The 22,220-nt window shown below is 44.9% G+C and overlaps 1 protein-coding gene across 2 annotated transcripts in view; it reads right to left on the bottom strand.

Annotated features, from left to right (window-relative positions):
• The window catches only part of LOC114584732 (neuronal acetylcholine receptor subunit alpha-7), a 93,670-nt gene extending 75,133 nt beyond the window's left edge, over positions 1-18,537 (bottom strand). The window contains exons 1-2 of one of the 2 annotated variants that reach the window (XM_028706782.2): positions 17,656-18,537; positions 9,707-9,846 (exon numbers count right to left, since the gene is read on the bottom strand). In XM_028706782.2, coding sequence (XP_028562615.2) covers positions 9,707-9,846; positions 17,656-17,710 — 195 coding nt within the window. In that variant the 5' untranslated portion in view covers positions 17,711-18,537. The remainder of the gene's footprint in view (positions 1-9,706; positions 9,847-17,655) is intronic. The other variant, XM_028706781.2, reaches the window with a different exon arrangement.
• Positions 18,538-22,220: the final 3,683 nt, after the last annotated feature.

Here is a 22,220-nt window from a genome sequence, read left to right as displayed (position 1 = left end):
CTGACCGTTAGATCCAGTCGTGGCCGACTCTGGGGTTGCGGCGCTCATCTCGCTTTACTGGCCAAGGGAGCTGGCGTACAGCTTCCGGGTTATGTGGCCAGCATGACTAAGCCGCTTCTGGCAAACCAGAGCAGAGCACGGAAACGCCGTTTACCTTCCTGCCGGAGTGGTACCTATTTATCTACTTGCACTTTGACGTGCTTTTGAACTGCTGGGTTGGCAGGAGCAGGGACTGAGCAACGGGAGCTCACCCCATCACAGGGATTTGAAGCACCAACCTTCTGATCGGCAAGCCTTAGGCTCAGTGGTTTAGACCACAGCGCCACCCGCGTCCTTACTTACTTACATATACTGCCCTTTACCAAAAGATCTCAGGGTTGTTCACAGCATAAAAATACAAAATAAAAACCCAAAATACATAATAAAAACAAGCACAAAACAAACCAATAAATACCACCCCTTCACAAACACATTTAAAAGGACATAGATCCACCATAGGAAAAGGCCCTGCTCTCGTGTTGCCACCCTCCAGAGCTCTCATGGAGGGGGAACACAAGGAAGGCCCTTGGAGGATGATCTCTGGGCTGGGTTGGCTCATATGGGGAGAGGTGGTCCTTCAAGTATGCAGTCCTGAGCCATTTAAAGCTTTATAGGTCAAAACTAGCACTTTGAATTGGGCCCAGAAACTAATTGGCAGCAGTGCTGTTGAGCCAGGATCCGTGTGAGATGCTCAAACTGCTTTGCCTCAGTGAACAAGAAATGCCTGCCAGTTGTGGTCAAGGCTCTTGTCTATTTAGTAGTCCCCCCCCCCATCATTAATCTCTAATCCCCCTTAAACATACAGTATGAAGGCAGAGGGAGGTGGAACCTCGGCCCACTGGCCAAAGGCAGCCCTCCAGGCCTCTTGGTCAAGCCCTTCAGACTTCCTGAGCTAAGCTCCCTCCCAAGCCCCACGACTCCCCAGCCCTGCCTTGCACTGCAGATGAGAGTTTTTAATAGGCTGGAATGCATCCTTATTGTTTTATTTTATTATTTGAAATAATAAAATAATCCATGAGGTCCCAGAGCAAGTGACAACCATTTAAACTCCATTCAAGCAGAGTCCTCGGATGCTGGCGAGCATAGAGAGGTGTGCAAGCACATGCAGTAAGAGGCCTGTGGGCAGAGGCTAAAAATGCCACTCTTGCTCTGCCTAGTTTTGCCTCTGGTGCTGCCCATCAATGGCCTGTGGCCCCCAGAAGGTTGTCCAGAAGGGAATGTGGCCCTTGGGCTGAAAAGGGTTCCCTGCCCCTGGTGTAAGGTGAGCAGCAACAAGAAAGAACTCTATCCACCCCACCCCCAGTGGCTAATTTGGGACACACCCAAAGCCAGCCACCTTCCTGGACCTTTGCAGGACCAAGTAACCTTGCCTTGTAACCTGGGCATAAGGCCAGAAGCAGAGCTCAAATTGCAAAGAGCAAAGTGATTTGGGGTGGGAGTTATACACCCTGGCCTGACCACTCCCTCACATTGGCTACAACACTCTGAGTTCTACATATCCTGCCCCTGTCCAGAGCCAAGCACTGCACAGCTTCCTCGTCTTTCACAGACAGGGGTGGGAGGGGATAGAGAAGCAGTGCTCAAGGTATTCTGTCTTAAGGCTAAGAAGGATAGAAAAGGAGTCCTGCTGGATCCAGCCAGGAATGCATCCCATCCACTGTCCTGTTTCCCACAAGAGTCAATCAGATGTGCAAAACATGATGCTGAATGAAAGGTGGTTCTAATAAAGGTGCCAGAGCATAAAAGGCTTAAGGGTCAGATATGCAAATGCCAACCCCTCGGTTACAACACATTTACTTACTTTATGGGGTTTTAAAATTACCAGCCAAGAATTATGCAGCAGTACCTGGTTAGCTGATAAATACTGAAAATACAGTAATAATGGGTGAAATATGATTCAGGTGATGAAGCCAGCTCTGTGAAGTTTTGCAATTATTTTTACATGGATCAAGAAGCTGTAAAATTCTCAGGGATCAATATTTTGCATAAAACAGATGATTTGTTGACCAAGAATTTTATGCTGTTAAGAAAGGAAGTGAGATGAAACTTTGATACATGGAGTGGTTGTAACCTGTTTTAAAGGTCACATGTTTCTGTTAGGATGAAATCTTGACACATGGAATAATTATAATCAGATTGAAAGGATGTGTGTGTTTTCTTTAAAAAGGAATGCTCCATTTGTTTCTGCTTCAAACATTTCCAATTAAAGTGACATATACAATTTACGAATGCTTTTCAAAGATGACCATTTAAGACTATTGTGTTATTTCTCAATAAAAAGAGCTCAGTGGCCTATCTAGCTCAGCCTCCTGTTCTCTCAGTGGCCTGATCCGGGGGGGGGGGGGGGGAGCAGGCAGGATTTGAGCACAGAGGCACCCTTCCCTTGCGTGCTTTCCAGCAAGTGGCATTCAAAGCATTACTACCTGCAACCCTGGAGGCAGAGCCATTGACATCGTGGTTCGTAGCTTGTGATAGCCCTCTCTGCCATGAATTTGCCCTTTCCACTTCTGTAGCCATCCAGGTTAGTGGCCAGCACTGCCTCCCACGGGAGTTCCACAGTTTAACTATGTACTGCGTGAAAAAATACTTCCTTCCATCTATCCTGAATCTTCCAACCTTTAGCTTCATTGGATAGCCCCAAGTTCTAGTGTCATGAGAGAGAAACTTTTCTATATCCACTTTCTTAATGCCTTGCATAATTTTATAAACTTCTAGCATATTGCCTCTTACTTGCCTTTTCCTCTAAACTAAAAAGTCCCAAATGTTGCAACATGATTTGATTTTATGATTTTATATGTGTTGGAAGCTACCCAGAGAGGCTGGAGCAACCCGGCCAGATGGGCATGGTATAAATAATAAAATTATTCTTATTATTCTTATTTTTTCATATCCCAGTGCTCTTTATTCTGGATTAAGGGGGTGGGGTAAACAAATGACAATGGTGCCCAGAAACCTCTCCATCAGCTGGGGGGCACAAAATATGTTCTCTTCACATGAATGGCTTTCTGAGTGCCAATGCTGAACATCACTGCCAGTTCTGGAGAGGGAGAAGGGGAGGTACAGCGACCTCAGCATGGTGCGGGTGTGGCAGCAGGAGCATTGGACTGGCACTGCCACTGTACCCACACTGCGCGGAGATCCTCTCTCAGGAACCATCAGGACATGTTTGGCCTTCTGAGGGCAGGGGAGCAACAGCACCCTGTGTGGCTAGCTTAAGGAGCACAGAGCAGGCTAGTCCATGTGAAGTAAGGCTGAATTAGGCTCCTGCCACAATCCCTAGCATCTGCCACATGAGGCCCCTGCCTCACTCAGCCTAATGACAGGGCCAGCCCTAGCCATGTGAGCTGCAAATTAGCAAAACCAAGGAAAAACCTCATGGGTGACCCTTGTCTTGGGTCTTCTGCTATATCAAGTCTAAGTTGTATCTCGAATGCAAGTTTTTGTATTAGTATTATTATTCTTTAATATATATTTATAAGTTTTCCAATTATTATAGAACCTCAGGGGCAGGTAAACAATAAAAAAATCTCAATAATACATCCAACTAAAGGCGGGGTGTGCAAAACCTAAACATCCAACCTGAAATAATGACAACAATATTTCTCTAGGTGGCACGGAGAGAGATACCTGCAAATCTGAACACTATATGAACTAAAAATCTCCCCATACTGAATGCAATTGAACAGGATCTTCCTGTCCCTTAGAGGCCAGTAACTTATGTGTTACTTTTTTCTGCAATAACCAAATTCCAGGTATTTTTATAGCATAAGGATATAGTCAAGTTTTTAAAATGGCTTACACTGCTGTGCTACAGAATTCCTGGCAGCATCCATGTCAAAAGTTCCTTTTAGCAAAATATCTTCAAAGTACACATCCACATATTTAGTAGGGAAAACTGGGAATAAATTTGAGTATGTGTTTAGTATTCTTTGATAACTCCTGATAAATTTCATTCCAGAATAAAACAACCCTGTGATCCTTCCCATGAGGGATGAGGGGGAAAGTGCCTTTATTCCAAATTGTATTGATAATGTTTTATAAAAAGCTGTGCCTGTAGAATATTTAACTGCTTGGGATGGACCATTAGTTAGAAATATGTTTGAATTTTAAAAACAACAACAAAACTGATAAATCTCAACTTGCCTCCTAAGAATGCCATTCCACCATTGGGGGGTGCAAATTTTCCGCACCCATCCTCTCCTGGAAGATGACAAGACAAGATGGAGACAGCTATTGCCTGATGGCAATTTTGCCGAATGGGGAGAGGCAGGGCAGGGGATTTAAGCCTGCTCCACCTGTACTCTATCTTCTTCTTAATTTGACACCCATTTTGCAGTGTGGACCTTAAGGCAAGTTGTCTGTTTCCAAGGGGCTGAGTAGTGGATTTAAGGGAAGGGAGATCCTGACCAGCTTTGGGTCTTCTCTTGTTTGCCTCCTCCACACTAATTGGCATGTAGACTAGGAAAGATTAATCTCCTACCTGAGGTAGTGTTGGGGTGTGGGTATCTCTTAGTTGCTGTTGCTCCCCAGGTGCTGGGGAGGGGTGCCCTCTGACCAGGCGGACACATGGGGTGAATGTTGGCCAAGGGAGACATGATGTGCCTGGTGGGCTCATATACCCCAACTGTAGCTCTTAACTTGCACAGGTGATGTGGGTTGAATTGCCCCCATCTATTAAAAACTACCTGCACAAATTTGATTTGGTTACATTGATTGAATTTGGCTAATCAATTTTGTTTTGCAGGTCCTCAAGTTGTTAAATTTTAATAAAATACCTACATTTCATTGTCTTGAGTCTTCATCCTGGTGTGGTGGCAAATTGAGGAGGATTGAGGTTTCACAAGGGAAAAATCTCAAAATAGAATGGTGGATAGGAAGGATAGCCCCCCCCCCACTCCAATCTGCTTACAAAACTCAAACAATTAAAAGAACAATGTTGATTTGATGAGCTTCTCCTAAGGCTACTGTAAGTAGGAGAGGCTGCAGAGTTTTGATAAGCAGCTTATATATCTTCTGGGTTCCACTGCCAAATGTGCCTGCTACTTTAGCAATGGTTTGCTTTCCCATATTTTCTTCTCCTTTTGAAGAGGGGCATTTTTCCCACAGAAGCCATTCTCATCCATGTGAATGCCTGGCACATCCAGCTGTGAATTAACAAGCAAGGGGATGAAGGAATGAGGAGGCCAAAGGACATTTGCTATGAGAGAACCAGATGAGCAATGGAGCAGGATCCATGTCAGAGGAGGCATGCAATACCTCAAGTAATCTAGTCAATGATTCCTTCTAAGTATGCAAAGCAGAGAGATAAAGTAATTGGGAAGTTTATGGCTAGCAGTGGATTCTACTTTGGGGGATCTTAAATGCTGAATTATTGGGGACTGCTACATTCCACTTCAATTTATTCCTAAAACTTGTCTTTAGAATCATAGAATTGAAGACTTCGAAAGGATCCTAAAGGTCGTCTAGTCCTGCCCCTTGCAATGCAGGAATATCAGCTGAAGCATCCATGATAGATGGCCAGCCAACCTCTGCTTAGAAACCTCCAGGAAAAGAGAGTCCACAACCTCCCAAGGGAGAGAATTCCACTGTCAAACAGCTCTTACCACCAGAAAGTTCTTCCTGATGTTTAGTCAGAATCTCCTTTCTGGTAACTTGAAGCCATTGGTTCAAGTCCCACCACCAGAGCATTAAAAAAAAAAAATCTTGCTCCATCTTCCACGTGACAGCCCTTGAGATATTAAGGTAGCAATCATATCTTCCAGGCTAAACATGCACAGCTCCCTCAACCTTTCCTCATAAGGCTTAGTTTCCAGACAATTGATCCTCTTGATTACGTTACTCTGCACACGTTACAGCTTGTTAACATCCTTCTTAAACTGTGGTGCACAGAATTGGGCACAGTATTCCAGATGTGGTCTGACCAAGGCAGAATAGAGTGGGACTATTACTTCCCTTGATCTGATGCAGCCTAGAATAGCATTAGTGCTTGTTTGTTTGTTTGTTTGTTTGTTTGTTTTGCTGCTGCTGCTGCTGCTGCTTCACCACACTGTTGACTCATGTTCCAGCTTGTGGTTCACTAAGACCCCTAGATTCTTTTCACATGTACTGCTAGCAAGCCAACTGTCTCCCATCTTATATTTGTGCATCTGGTTCTTCCTGCCTAAGTGTCCCTAATGAAATTCATTTTGTTAGCTTGTGCCTAGTTCTCCAATCTGTTACGGTCATTTTGTATCCTTATTCTGTCTTCTGTGGCATTAGCTACCCCTTCCAGTTTGGTGTCATCTGCAAATTTGATGAGCATCCCCTCAATCCCTTCACCTAAGTTGTTTATAAAGACGTTAAACAACAACGGGCCCAATACAGAACCCTGTGGCACTTTTAAAAATGTATCTGTTACTACCCCTGTGCATGGCTGGGATGGGGAAGATGTTGAACTATTGGTCCCATCATCCCTAGTCATTGGTCATGCTTGTGGGGCTGATGGGAGTTGGAGTCTGACATCTGGAGGGCCACAGCTTCCTGCAACCCTGATGCTTCGCCACCTGCTCAATTTAGTATGCAAAAGATGCCATTGTTAATGGATTTTATGAAGTACATCATGAAACTTAGGTGCCTTTCAGGGGGTTTAAATATGATGTGAGCCAAATTGAGCATTATTTTGACAATGGAATGGTGGTTGAATAAAAATTCTCCAGATAAATATGTGGGTGCAGAGTGTTATCCTAATCAGCTGACAACCTGCCCTTGATTTCCATCTACTGTGGCTATTGTTAAATTTTGCAATCCTATGTCTGATATACCCAGGAATAAGGAATCACAAGACGTTGCCCTTGCCTGTTGGTCATTCACATATCAAGCAGATCAACTGCAGGATTTCTATTAGTGTCACACCGGGAGGAAAAACTTCAGGAGTGTTTTTCCCCAAAGTGTCTGAAAAAACAATTTCACAGCTTTAGACAACAAAAACAGTTACATAACTCTAATCATTTTTCTTAGATTGTTCCCCCCACCCACAAAATATTCTACTTAAAGGAGCAAAATAGCTTAATCCATCCTATAAATAACAGAAAGTTTATCGCCTTGCTATTAAAGCACAAGAGTATTTGCTATGGAATATATAGAGCAGAAGCCAGAGGACGGAAATGCAACATTTTAACAGTCTTCTTTAAAGTCATAAACCAGAAATGGAGGAGAGAGGAGGCCTCTAAAGTATGGTTATCATCATGGGACTGAAACTGCCTTGGTCGCACTGGTTGATGATCTCCGGCGGGCTAGGGACAAAGGTGAGAGCTGTTTCCTAGTTCTGCTGGATCTCTCAGCGGCGTTTGATACCATCGACCATAGCATCCTTCTGGACCGTCTTGAGGGGCTGGGAGCTGGGGGCACTGTCATACAGTGGTTCCGCTCCTTCCTCCTGGGCCGTGTTCAGAAAGTGGTGGTGGGGGATGAGTGTTCAGACCCCTGGGCTCTCACTTGTGGGGTGCCTCAGGGTTCTGTCCTCTCCCCCATGCTTTTCAACATTTACATGCAGCCGCTGGGAGAGATCATCAGGAGGTTTGGGCTGGGTGTTCATCAGTATGCCGATGATACCCAGCTCTACCTCTCTTTTAAATCAGAACCAGTGAAGGCGGTGAAGGTCCTGCGTGAGTGTCTGGAGGCGGTTGGAGGATGGATGGCGGCTAACAGATTGAGATTGAATCCTGACAAGACAGAAGTACTGTTTTTGGGGGACAGGAGGCGGGCAGGTGTGGAGGATTCCCTGGTCCTGAATGGGGTAACTGTGCCCCTGAAGGACCAGGTGCGCAGCCTGGGAGTCATTTTGGACTCACAGCTGTCCATGGAGGCACAGGTCAAATCTGTGTCCAGGGCAGCTGTTTACCAGCTCCATCTGGTACGTAGGCTGAGACCCTATCTGCCTGCAGACTGTCTCGCCAGAGTGGTGCATGCTCTGGTTATCTCCCGCTTGGACTACTGCAATGCACTCTACGTGGGGCTACCTTTGAAGGTGACTCGGAAACTACAATTAATCCAGAATGCGGCAGCTAGACTGGTGACTGGGGGCGGCCGCCGAGACCATATAACACCGGTCTTGAAAGACCTGCATTGGCTCCCAGTATGTTTCCGAGCACAATTCAAAGTGTTGGTGCTGACCTTTAAAGCCCTAAACGGCCTCGGTCCAGTATACCTGAAGGAGCGTCTCCACCCCCATCATTCTGCCCGGACGCTGAGGTCCAGCGCCGAGGGCCTTCTGGCGGTTCCCTCATTGCGAGAAGCAAAGCTACAGGGAACCAGGCAGAGGGCCTTCTCGGTAGTGGCGCCCGCCCTGTGGAACGCCCTTCCAGCAGATGTCAAAGCGATAAACAACTACCTGACATTCAGAAGACATCTTAAGGCAGCCCTGTTCAGGGAAGTTTTTAACATGTGATTTTACTGTATTTTTGGTTTTTATGGAAGCCGCCCAGAGTGGCTGGGGAGGCCCAGCCAGATGGGCGGGGTATAAATAATAAATTATTATTATTATTATTATTATTATGGTTACCAGATGTCCCTGTTTCCCGGGGACAGTCCCCGGATTTACAAATCTGTCCCCGGACAAAATCCATCCCCAGATTTCATTTAATGTACCCGGATTTATATTTTAAGTGTTGTAGATTTATTAGTAGGGAATGAATGTTGTGATTGGTTCAACGGCACAAGGCACATCATATGGAGACTTCCGGCGAGGCAAAATGGCGGGCACCACGGCAGTGAGCAGCCCCTGAAGCCAGCCAGAGCCAACTGCGCTACCAGGCTGGCTCAGGGCTGCTGAGGCTGCCGCTGCTGCCACCACTGCCAAGGGCGAACTGGGGATGCCTGGGGTGTCAAATAGGGGAACCACTGACCCCCCCCCAACCCAAATCAAGCCAGGAGCGAGAGCACCCGGCCGACTGCCAAGCGGTGCTCCGGGGTCAGGAAAACCCCAGAGCTGACGCAGGGAGAAGGAGGAGAGGAGAGGAGAAGGAGAAGGAAGAGAGAGAAAGAGGAAGGGGAAAAAAGAGGAGAGCCCCGACCTTGCCGCGCCACTGCCGCCGCTGAGGAGGAGAGATAGGAGAGCACTGGGAGGGCAAGGACATGTGGCTGAGCCCAAGCCTGACCCAAGCCTACTCCACAGTGGCTAGTACTCCAAGAGAGCAGGCCGGGGCCCAGAGGAAGGCCACGCGACAGAGGAGACCACAGAAGAGAAGATATTACTTCTTTTTTTAAAAATAAAATTAAAATAACTTTTTTTTCTCTCTTTTTTTTAAAAAAACAGTGTCCCCGGATTCTTTGAAAACAATCTGGTAATCTTACTCTAAAGGTGTACAATGGACAATTTATTACGGCCCAATGCATTTCATAAGGTGGCATGGGTGTAGCCAGGGGGCAGGGGGGCAACTAAATCAAGTAAATACATAAAAATACTTAACTAACTGACCAGTTGCATTGCAGGTAATATCTCAACCCTGCAATGAAGGGCTTCAATTTTGCCCATTGACTTTGTGTGGCCCCAGTCCCACAAATGTATTATTGTGGATGCCAAAGCACCTGCGGCCCCCTGGAATTGGTTCCAGTGTTTGCCAGTGAACCTGCTACTACATAAGACCTTATCAGTCACTGAGATCTGGATTATACAAATGAAAAGACTTACCACATCCATGATTTGCCTGAGGCTGAGGCTGAAGGAGACAGTGAGCGGCTGGGAGTCATTGGCCACAGGCCTTTCCAAAGGGTTGTAATTCTTCAGGAGTTCCTTGTAGAGTTTCCTCTGGTACTCTCCCTGCAGGGACACTGGAGAAACAGAGGCAAATAGAGAGGAGTTTACAAAAATCTCACTGTCAACTCAATGTCATTGACAGGTTCAAAACTCTGCTCAAATCAGGAGACAATTGGAAGCTGCAGAGCCAAGACAAACTAAAAAATAAGGTGCGAGACTGGCTACATTATGCTCAAATTCAAGAGGTGTTTAAGATGGATAAAAAAGTTGGTTTCCAGGTGGAAAAATCGAAATTGGAAACAGAACTATTAGAACCAAAAACTAAGATACTATCGAGAATGTATAACTTGCTGCTTAAGTGGAACACACAGGATGAGACAGTTAAATCTGCCATGATAAAATGGGCACAGGATGTGGGGCATAACATTATGTTTGAAGACTGGGAAAGGTTATGGAACACCGGAATAAAATTCACGGCACGTAGTGCCCTGAAAGAAAATATTATGAAAATGATATACCGGTGGTACATGACCCCAGTCAAGCTAGCTAAGATATACCATCTGTCTGATAATAAATGTTGGAAATGTAAGGAGGCAGAAGGGACATTTTTTCATCTCTGGTGGACCTGCCCAAAAGTGAAGGCCTTCTGGGAAATGATTTATAATGAACTGAAAAAGGTATTTAGGTATACCTTCCCTAAGGTATTTAGGTATACCTTCCCTAAGAAACCAGAGGCCTTCCTGCTGGGCATGGTGGTCAAAGAAAGATAGAACGTTGTTTATGTATGCTACCACAGCAGCAAGAATTCTCATCGCAAAGAACTGGAAGACACAAGATTTACCCACGTTGGAGGAATGGCAGACGCAGTTGATGGACTACATGGAATTAGCTGAAATGACCGGCAGAATCCGAGATTTGGATGAAGAATCAGTTGAGGGAGATTGGAAAAAATTTAAAGACTATCTGCAAAAATACTATAAGTTGTATGAATCTTAAGATAGTGCATGTTATGGAAAATGTTATGCTTTAGCAAATATGATTAAGCAAATGGTAAAATAAGTCACAAATGAGAAAAGAAGATAAGTGAACCAAACATATTATGTTTATTTTAAAGGTATCAAAAGTGAGATACAACATATTGAATGTGGAGACATAATAATTGAAAGTTGTAACAAGGTTTGAAATAAGGTAACAAATTGCTGATAATGTTATTACAAAGAACGCAGCTTTGGAAGGTGTGGGGAAGTCCAATGTTAAAAAAAACAAAACCAAAAAAATGTTTCTTGCATTTGGTCTTTTCTGTATAATTTGAAATGTACAAAACTATGAAAAGAAACGCAATAAAAAATATTATAAAATAAAAAACAAAACTCTGCTCAAATCATCAGTGGGTAGAGCCAAACAGCTAAACTGTCATGCTACTGAAAAATCTTACTGAGATCTGGTGACAGGCAAGAGCTCAGAGTGCAACCCTTGAGCCAGAAAGGCTCCATTTAAATCTCAACTCCACAAAGCACTCTGTAGGTAATGTCAGGTGCGCTTCCACCATGGTGTTTTGAACCACAATTCCCATCAGCCCCAGTGCAGGCAAAACAAATGGAGGCTGCCAGGGTTGGCAAAGACTGCCTTAGGCAATCCACTGCTTCTCAGTCTAGCCTGGCATCTGCCCTGTGAGAGTAATAAGACACAGTGTGGTATAGTGATTAAAATGAATAGGGAGACTTGAATTCAAATCCCTGCTCAGTTCCAAAGCTCACTAGTCATCTTTGGAGCAGTGCCCCATCTCTGTCTCTTCGCCTGATCTTGGCAGTTTTCCCAAAGTAGTAAAAAATCTGATTATCAAAAAAATGAAAGAAATATGCAACTTTGCTCAGTTTTAATCATTCATCTTGATTGCAGAATTCTTCTTTTCTTGGTGCAGAATCTGGATGTGGACTTTTAATTTTGCTTTAGTTCAAAGCAGAGAGAGAGAGAGAGAGAGAGAGAGAGAGAGAGAGAGAGAGAGACAGACAGACATTCGCCTAGGACCAGATCACTTCCTTGGCCCTTCTAAATCAGGCATCTTTGGAAAGGCGCAAAGCTTCATTTAATTGAGAGTTGTATCAAGCATGAGGGTTGGATGAGATGCCGTGGCTTTAAAAAGATGAAGAAGACTCCAACCATAGATGTAGACACACACACACACACACAGAGAGAGAGAGAGAGAGAGAGAGAGAGAGAGAGAGAGAGAGAGAGAGAGAGAGAGATTTCTTATTCCTGCAGCCAAGAATATATTACAAGCTCAACTACACCACTGAGGTCCAGTGGGGATGACCAGGGAACACAAAGTATGCCTTCAGCCAGAGATAATTTGGGAATTACCAGCAAAAAGAGCACTAGACAAGAGTGGGAGTGTGAGGTTGGCTAGAGTCAAAATGACCTGTCAAGATCCATTTAAAAAATCATCCTGGCTTCTATAAATCCATCCAGTAGGGTCTGGACAAAGTGTACATTATTCAGGGAAAAGGAAACAGAGCCAGATCTGACAAGTGCACATGATACTAAATATTTAGGTGGTCAGTTGCTGCTGCTGTAGACCCTGCAAAGCTCACTTCTCTGGGTTGCTGCTGCAGCTGTTGTTATTAACCTGAGTTATTACCAGCCCTTCCCTATCAGCTCCCAGGGGGGAATCACAATCATTATGGGAAAGGAATCCCGCAATTAAGGGCTGCAGCAGAGAATGCCCTATCTCCTGGACCACCACCAGCACTTCTGCCAAGAGACCCCTCTGATGACCTCCGCACCCAGAAGGCCTCTAGGGAAGGAGGCAACCTTTCAGGTATTTGGGGCCCAAGTGACTTTGGGCTATAAGCACTAGCATGAGCACCTTAAATTGGGCCTGGAAACCAACTGGCAGCCAATGCAACAGTTTTAAAATGGGGGTTATAAGAGTTCTGAATGCAACTGCTGCCAGTAACCTGGACACTGCATTTTGGACCAAGTGAAGGTTATTAGCATGCATTGTGTCTGTACAGGATTACAGTTGTGAGAAGAAGTTTCAGTGTCCAAACAACATAGCCATCTCTTCTCAAGTGCTTTCTCCATGTACATCCTCTGAACAGTGGGAGACACTCCTCCTGATTACTTCCCTTGCAGAAGAAGTGGGGAACATCCACCCCACAGGCTAAATTGGGCCTGGTGGGGCTCCAAATTTGGCCAATAAGTCAATTTCCCCCAAAAGCACACCTACTTGCCCCTCACACCTGACTTCATATGTGTCATCAAGTGTGCATCAGGTGGTGATGTGGCTTCTGAGGAAGAATGTTCAGGACAAATAAAAGCAAGTACTTATTCACACAGTACATAGTTAAACTATGGAACTCTCTCCCACAGGAGGTAGTGATGGCCATCAACTTGGATGGCTTTAGAGGAGAATTGGCTACTCACCATGATGGCCCTGCTCTACTCCCACAGCTGGAGGCAGCAAGGCTTCTGAATAGCTGTTGCTGGCAACCACAGGAGAGGAGAGCTGCTCTTGTGCTCAGGTTCTGCTTGTGGGTTTCCCGCTGGGGCATCTGGTTGGCCACTGTGAGAAGAGGATGCTGGACTCGATGGGACATTGGCCTGATCTAGCAGGCCCTTTCTATTTTCTTATAATGTTCCCAACTGTTCCTTGGCAAGGAATGCTTGCAGTCAGTGCCAGTCAGCTGGCTGGAGGCAACTGCAAACAGGCTGGAACTGGGAACTTCATAGCACAGCTGATGCCTGCCCAAAGCAGCCTTGCTAGAAGAGCCAAAAACTTGATCTGCTGTGCTATAGAGTTCCCAATGAAAACTTTGTAGCTCAGCTAATGCTTGCCCAAAGCAGGCTTGCTGGAAGTGCCAATCAGGTGATCAACTATGATAACAAGCCCACTGGGATTGCTATTGAGTTTCTCACTGGGAACTCCATAGCATGACCAATATCTGCTCAAAGCTGACTGGTTAGAAAAAATTGTGCTTAGAGCAAGCCCACTGGGGGGATTGACATTTATAAGAAGCCCTAAAGCACAGCTTGATGTAAGTACAAACATTCCTTGTCATTGGTAGCTTGAATGAAGGCCAATGATGCAACGGATCTCTCTCTGCTCAGGGTTTTTGGCTACCATTGGATACTAGCCTTTTCACCAGTTTGACATTTCTCTACTTAAGAAGATAGCTTTGGCAAACTGGTGTCATTCCTCACATTGTGTTCCTGTATATGCATTGACTTATGCATTTTGTAATGTTTGTTTATTTATTTAGAGCCTTGTACTCCTCTGCTGAAAAAGCTCTCAGAGCAGATTAGATATGATCAATTAAAGTAAGACTGTTCTTGCCCACAAGCTTACACTCTAAGGGCATGACACAAAAGGAAAAAGGGATGGGGAGGAAAAATATGAGGGACCACACATTTTATTTGTCATCCCAATACATATGTTAGAAAGTGCTGCTGTTCTTGTATCTCCATCTCCTTCTCTTCCCCATCCTTCCTCCTTCCCTTAATTATTTCCCTCTGCTTCTGAAATTCAGATTGTATTTGATTTTATGACTTCTACCAAATGTCATATTCATTGATGGGGCTATTATAGAAAATAACAACATCAATCCCACATCAGCTCACCTGCACATGTCGCAAATGCACACTAGCATAACCATATACACACAAATGCATGCATTTTGATAAGGATCTGCATATGTGGAAATATCATGTCAGAATTAGGCCCTCACTCAAGGGCTTTGAGTCAAAATTTACATCTTTATCAACGACTTGGATGATGGACTCAAGGGCATCCTGATCAAATTTGCAGATGACACCAAACTGGGAGGGGTGGCTAACACCCCAGAGGACAGGATCACACTTCAAAACGACCTTGACAGATCAGAGAACTGGGCCAAAACAAACAAGATGAACTTTAACAGGGAGAAATGTAAAGTATTGCACTTGGGCAAAAAAAATGAGAGGCACAAATACAAGATGGGGGACACCTGGCTTGAGAGCAGTACATGTGAAAAGGATCTAGGAGTCTTGGTTGACCACAAACTTGACATGAGCCAACAGTGTGACGCGGCAGCTAAAAAAGCCAATGCAATTCTGGGCTGCATCAATAGGACTATAGCATCTAGATCAAGGGAAGTAATAGTGCCACTGTATTCTGCTCTGGTCAGACCTCACCTGGAGTACTGTGTCCAGTTCTGGGCACCACAGTTCAAGAAGGACACTGACAAACTGGAACGTGTCCAGAGGAGGGCAACCAAAATGGTCAAAGGCCTGGAAATGATGCCTTATGAGGAACGGCTAAGGGAGCTGGGCATGTTTAGCCTGGAGAAGAGGAGGTTAAGGGGTGATATGATAGCCATGTTCAAATATATAAAAGGATGTCATATAGAGGAGGGAGAAAGGTTGTTTTCTGCTGCTCCAGAGAAGCGGACACGGAGCAATGGATCCAAACTACAAGAAAGAAGATTCCACCTAAACATTAGGAAGAACTTCCTGACAGTAAGAGCTGTTTGACAGTGGAATTTGCTGCCAAGGAGTGTGGTGGAGTCTCCTTCTTTGGAGGTCTTTAAGCAGAGGCTTGACAACCATATGTCAGGAGTGCTCTGATGGTGTTTCCTGCTTGGCAGGGGGTTGGACTCGATGGCCCTTGTGGTCTATTCCAACTCTATGATTCTATGATTCTATGAAAATTGAAACATTTAAATGAGGAAGGTTGATTTGGTCCCCAATAGGTGTATGAATAATTTAGACAGGGAGAGTGAGGATTCCCCACAAGCGTCTGGCAGTCCTTTAGGGGGCTGGGTGCGCTGCTTGGTCACTGGTTATCTGACGGGAGAATCCTTTCCCAGAACACTTCATGTGCTCACCTTTTTAAAAAATTGCACACTTAAGCAAGAGCATCAAAAGCTGCTGTGAGGATAGGAACTGAAATGAAGATTCACACAAATTTGAAAACTGGCAAATTTTTCAGCATTCTTTTTTCTTTTTAATGTCCACATTTTCAAAGTTTCCTCTTGAAGTATTGGTGTCTTTATATAGTTTCACCAAACACACACACACAACCATATAAATGAACATAGCTCAGTTGATAGAGCATGAGACTCCTAATCTCAGGGTTCTGGGTTCTAGCCCCACATTGGACAAAAAGATTCCTGCATTGCAGGGGGCTGGACTAGATGACCTCGTGGTTCCTTTCAGCTCTATAATTCTATGAATCTATTATTCTAATAATACATATCATTTATGTTAAACTTCACAGAAATGCTAAGAATGGACCAACTGTATCTTTGTGGAAATTCAACTTTTGAAGGATACTTTTTAAAAAGGGAATTAGTCTTCCTAATTCATTTTTACACAGTTGCACTAACAGTGCAATCTTTTGTATGTCTACTCAGAAGTAACCCCTATCAAGTTCAATCAGGCTTCCTCTTAAGTTAGTTTTTCAGCTTCACAGCACAACTACAACCTGTGTGGAAATAACTAAGTCCCACTGAATTCAACAGAACTTTACTCTCAAGTACTGGATTTCAGGCTTTGTATCTATTTGATGAAGCCAAGATTTGTACACCTTGGGCTTGATGCAAACTCAAGTACTTCAGGAGAGGTTAGTGCATCCTCAAATCTCTCCAAGGAAAATCAATGGGACTTAAAATGCTTTGCTGTAGCCCTTAATCTATTGGGGGGGGGCTAAATCCAACAGTATCTGTCACTGAGAATGTTACAAAAAAATCATATTAGAACAACATAACTTTGAAATGCTGAAATGCTTTAGTGACTTACTTCTGTTAGTTACATGATTATCACTGCCTATACTTTTCTGCATTCAATTTCCCACTGAACTCCCTGTTTACAATCACCCACCCACCTCCAAAGCCATGTGTATGTACACTCAGTGCTTATATACACTTAATGCCATGTGTGGTGAAGCAGTTAAAGTATTGGCTTAGGACCTGGGAGACCAGGGTTCCAACCATTCAGTCATAAGTTCATTGAGGGGCCTTGGTCAGTCACTGCTCCTCTCAGCCTAACCTACCTTGCAGGGTTGTTGTGGGGATTCAGCAAGGAGGAGGAAGAACCATGTACACCATATTGAGCTCCTTGGAGGAAAGGCTGGGATATAAATGCTATAATTGCAATAAAGATAGCCTGACAAGGTGGACTCGTCCATGGAAGTTTATGGCATCATAAATGTGTTGTTCTTTAAAGTGCCAAAAGACTCTTGTCCTTTTAAGCTCTCATGTTCTCAAGCTCCTAATGATCTTCAAGCTGAATTAGGAGTTGATAATACAAATCTTTCACCTTACCTGCAGGTGCCCATTATCTTGAGCACCTTCCTGATACCCTGCAATGATCAGGTGAGCCAATTCCAGGCTTTATCCAGAGAGACATGCAGAGCAGGTCCAAAATCATGCATGCTGAAAGCAATCCATACTTTGTCCTTGTTTGGCTAGTATATTCTTTTTGTGATTCTTTCTTTACTTTAGCATATTACTTACATCATTACTATGGAGGTTTTTCAGGGAGGGAGGGGTTCTCCACACCAAAAGCCCTATTAAAAGGCAGGCTCTAAGGGTCTTAAAATACACACCATACATAAATAACATAAATATCATCAAAGTACGCCCTCTTCTCTGGAAGCCACATAAATACCAATATGCAGGGGAAATATCAGGAGGTGGAAATGCTCCCACAAGCTCAGAGGAAACTTCCTCTCTATCCAAACTAAGACAGAATGTATGTGTTTGGCGATGTGGGGGGGGGGGCGAGCAATGCCTGTGAGACGTGTGCGGTCCAGACCAAAAGTCCTGGTCGGACACTCCTAAGCCACCCCAGCAAACTCTCCTTCAGCACCAAGGACGGCTCCTCGCTCGGAGGCAGCGGCTCACCGTGCACGAGTCCCCCGGCGAGGATCAGCACCACGGACAGCTCCCGGGTCCCCATCCCGGGATCCGGGCGGCGGCGGCGGCGGCGGGTCTCTCGCAGCCCCGGCAGCCCAGGCTGGGTCTCCCGCGGTCTGGAAGCGGCGGCGCTTCCGCGCGAGGAAGGGCAGGCGGCCGGCGGGAAGCTCGGGGATGCCTGGCAGGCGGCGGGCCGTGGAGCCCCGCGCTGGCGGCGCCGGGCTAGATGGAGGCTCCTCCTCTCGGGGCTGATCTCCGCTTCTCTCCTCCGCCAGCTGCCGGCTCAGCCGCGGCGCCGGAATGCCAATCGCCTGGCGCTGCTTTCTTTCCTCCGCGACCACCCCCTCCTCTCCCCACGTGACGGGTTTCCCTCCTTGCGAGTAGATCCACCGGCGAGGACCATCCGTTGCCAGAAGGAGGCTGATCCTGCAGCAGCGACAGGCAAGAATGCAGCACCCCAGCCCGGGCAGAGCCGCCTTTATAGGGGGAGCGCCCAGGCTGGCCCCCGCCTCCTCCTCTCTCGTCCCTCCCTCCTTCTCAGGCATCAACCCACCTCTGGTCCCTTCTGGCTTGGCTCCGGCTCAGTCCCTTCCCGCTCCAGAGTCTGCCTGGGGGAGTTGGCGGCGCTTCCGCAGCGGCGTTTGCCTGCCTGCCTGCCCACCTCGGTCGGTCCCAACCTAGAGCGGAGCCAGGCGCACATGGCAGGCGCACGCTTCCCGGGGGGGGGGGGCTGCGGGGAGGAAGCCGTTGGATGTGTTTAGGGCTTCCTCCCGAGCCAGCGTGCAAGGGAGACTGGCAGGACTTCGGCGCATTCCTTTTGAGCCTGAGATCCGATTGCACGCCCATCTGGAGTCCCGTTAATGTGACAGCGGCTTCCGAGTAAACGTAAATGGGCATCGAGGATCCGGTTGTCAGAGCTGCGCGGAGGCAGCTTCGTAGCGATGGAGAGGAGCTTCTCACAGCCTCGGAGGCGCTCTCGGTGCGGTGTGCTGCACGATGTAAAGATCTGCTATAAAATAAATTCAAAATTAAATTGTCACTCACGCGGACACTTTAAGGCTGCAATCCTGAACGTAGGTATCTGGGACTCAACACCCGCTGGCTACTTCATTATAACCATGTTGACAATATAAATCTGCAACTTTTCTTTTCTTCAAAGGAAAGAGTTTATTGTGCCCTTTGGCATGCAGGCTCCACAAATAGACAGGTGAAGTTTTTGTTAGAGTAGCTACTCAAGATGCTCACTTACTTGGTGGTAAGGTTATAATTAATTAATTAATTAATTATGCCCAACCTTTTCCTCTGATGGGACTCAAGGTGGCTTACTGATTAAAAACAAGACTCGCTAAAAACTTGGGGGGGGGGGACAATAAAACTATATGCATGTATAACATCTGTTTGAAACATACAAATAATAAGATCCATTCACCTCATTAAAATCTGCTTCTGGGCATTCGGTCTGTAGGCTACTTGAGTTCTTCAGGGGGAAAAATGTTTCTAAAGACTACTCACATATGTTCTAAAACATCCCACCATCCCTGTCTCTTAACACCAGACAGGCATGTTCACTCTACCCTTTGCAGTGCCTGCTAAAAAAAACCCTGATGTATGTTCTAATTTGTTTTAAGTTTATTGCTGATTTTCTCTCTTTTTTTTAAAAAAAAAGATATTTATTCAAATTTTACAAAATAGAAATCGTAGGTTTACAAAATAGAAAAAATTATAACAACAATTAACAAACTAAAATTATAACAACAGTTAACAAACTAAGAAAAAAACACACATAGAAAAGAGAATAAAAAAGAATACAAAATGCAAAAAGAAAAACAGGCAATTGAAAAAGAAATTTAAGAAGAAAAAATATCCATTTTTCAATATCTTTGGACTCATTTACTTGTTTCCTTGACCTCCTCTCACCTCCCCTTTTTGTATTCCCATTCACAAAGACATTTCAGCAAATCCTTACCCTCTTTCAACCATCTTTACTCTATATCTTAACCTATTATAACTATATATTTTCATTCATTATCAATCCATATTTGCATATTCTTGTTAATCTTAATACCAATACCACATATTTTCAATCCAACATCATTTTAACATTCATTAATTTTACAGTATTTCTGCAAATAGTCTTTAAATTTCTTCCAGTCTTCTTCCACCAACTCTTCTCCCTGGTCTCGGATTCTGCCAGTCATTTCTGCCATTTCCATATATTCGATCACCTTCGTCTGCCACTCTTCCAGTGTGGGTAAATCTTATGTCTTCCAATACTTTGCAATCAGTATTCTTGCTGCTGTTGTTGCATACATAAAGAAAGTTCTATCCTTCTTTGGCACCAATTGGCCGACTATGCCCAAGAGAAAGGCCTCTGGTTTCTTCAGGAAGGTATATTTAAATACCTTTTTCATTTCATTATAGATCATCTCCCAGAAAGCCTTAATCTTTGGGCATGTCCACCAAAGGTGAAAGAATGTACCCTCAGTTTCTTTACATTTCCAACATTTATTATCGGGCAAATGATAGATTTTTGCAAGCTTGACTGGTGTCATGTACCACCTGTATATCATTTTCATAATATTCTCTCTTAAGGCATTGCATGCTGTCAGGGGCTCAGGAGCAGAGGCGCAGGGGAGAGAGGAAATGGAGAGCGAAGGGGAAGAATCTGAGGGCAGCGGAGGGCAGAATGACAGTGACCCGAGAGATTCCATAAGCCTCTCCAGTGAATCAGAAGATTCCCAGAAGGGGGCGCCGATGGCCAGGGCAAGGGGGGTCCCAGGGGGGACACACCAGAAGCAGGGGGCCAGCGGAGACTCCCAAAGCAGTAGCTGGAAATCAGGGCCAGCTTCCCCACCAGAGCGTAGTGGGGGGGTAGAGCCCCATAGGTCAGAGTCAGCGTCTCCTCCGGCAAGCAGGGAGGAGGAGTCAAGCCCAGCTGGCATCCCCGAAGAGGGAAGCAGCGACAGGAGCAGTATAACGGTCAGGAGGAAGGTGGCAGGCTGGGCGCGCGGGCCAAGTTCAAATGTACAGGCGCGCGGGACAGCAGAAAGCACGGATTGGGAACCAGGTCCTAAAGCTCACCGGAGGGAGGGGGAAGACTCAGGGGATTCAGCCTCAGAAGAGTCTAGGAAGGGCAAGACCTCGGCGGACAAGCGGACCCAGAGGAAGAGGGAGCAGAGGAAGAGGCGGAGCAAGGCTAGGGTCTTAAACTGGTGTCTGGGGGGAGGAGACTCAGACGGAGCTTCGGCGGTCTAGGGTTTAAGACGTAGAGCTGCACGCCGTGGCTGTAAATGAGAAACTGAACTTCAATAAAAGCTATTTAATATAACGACGGACTGGCGTTGGTCCTCTGTGAGCTGGGATCTGGGGCAGCTCTGACACATGCCGTAAATTTCACACCTGTGGTCCACAACTGTTCCCAGTCAGCAAACATAATGTTATGTCCAAAGTCCTGTGCCCATTTAATCATAGCAGATTTAACCGTTTCATCCTGAGTGTTCCATTTTAACAGCAAGTTATACATTCTTGAAAGTATCTTAGCTTTGGGTTCTAACAGTTCTGTTTCCAACCTTGATTTTTCCACCTGGAAGCCGATTTTTTTGTCCAAATTATATACCTCTCTTATTTGATAATAATGAAGCCAGTCTCGCACTTTATCTTTCAATTTCTCAAAACTCTGCAATTTCAATTTGTCTCCTTCTTGCTCCAAAATTTCCCAATATTTCGGCCATTTGGCCTCCATATTGAGTTTTTTCTGAGCTTTAGCCTCCATCGGTGACAACCACCTTGGGGTTTTATTTTCAAGTAAGTCTTTGTATCTTATCCAGACATTAAACAATGCTTTCCTGACAATATGGTTTTTAAATGCCTTATGTGCTTTAACCTTGTCGTACCACAAATATGCATGCCACCCAAACACATTATTAAAACCTTCTAAATCCAAAATGTCTGTGTTCTCCAGAAGCAGCCACTCCTTCAACCAGCAAAATGCTGCTGATTCATAATAAAGTTTAAGGTCTGGCAGGGCAAATCCACCTCTTTCCTTTGCATCAGTTAATATTTTAAATTTTATTCTGGGCTTCTTGCCCTCTGATTTTCTCTTTTGAGTGTTTTAAAGAGCTGTTTTAACTGATAATTTTATTGTTTTGTGTTTTTGTAAACTGCTTTTTTACAATCAAGCAGTGTATAAATTTCATTAATAAAATTCATCAGAATGTGATATACACCTGGATTTTCCTATGGGTCGTGCCAGGTATTGCACAGACATTAAGCATTATTCAAATTACTTTGAAAGGTATTAAGAAAAATATTGCTTGCTTAGAAATATCAAACAATATTTACAAGGTAACATGGTATAGCATGCAAGCATGCAAGGTTTAAAAAAAACAATAGTGGTAACTGTTGGAAGCAAAAAAAAAAAGTCAAAAGTTTTCTATGAATTATTAAGGAGCTTTCTGACAAAAAAACCCAAAGATCTTCCCCAATTGATTATCTTTCTAAACATTTCCCACAGGAGACTGGAAGAAGTCAAGAAGATGTGGATTGGCTAAGAG

This window comes from Podarcis muralis, chromosome 14 (assembly GCF_964188315.1).
Source record: "Podarcis muralis chromosome 14, rPodMur119.hap1.1, whole genome shotgun sequence".
Taxonomy (NCBI): Eukaryota; Metazoa; Chordata; class Lepidosauria; order Squamata; family Lacertidae; genus Podarcis; species Podarcis muralis.
Note: the sequence above shows the minus strand (reverse complement) of the source record. Positions and strands in the feature narration are given on the sequence as shown.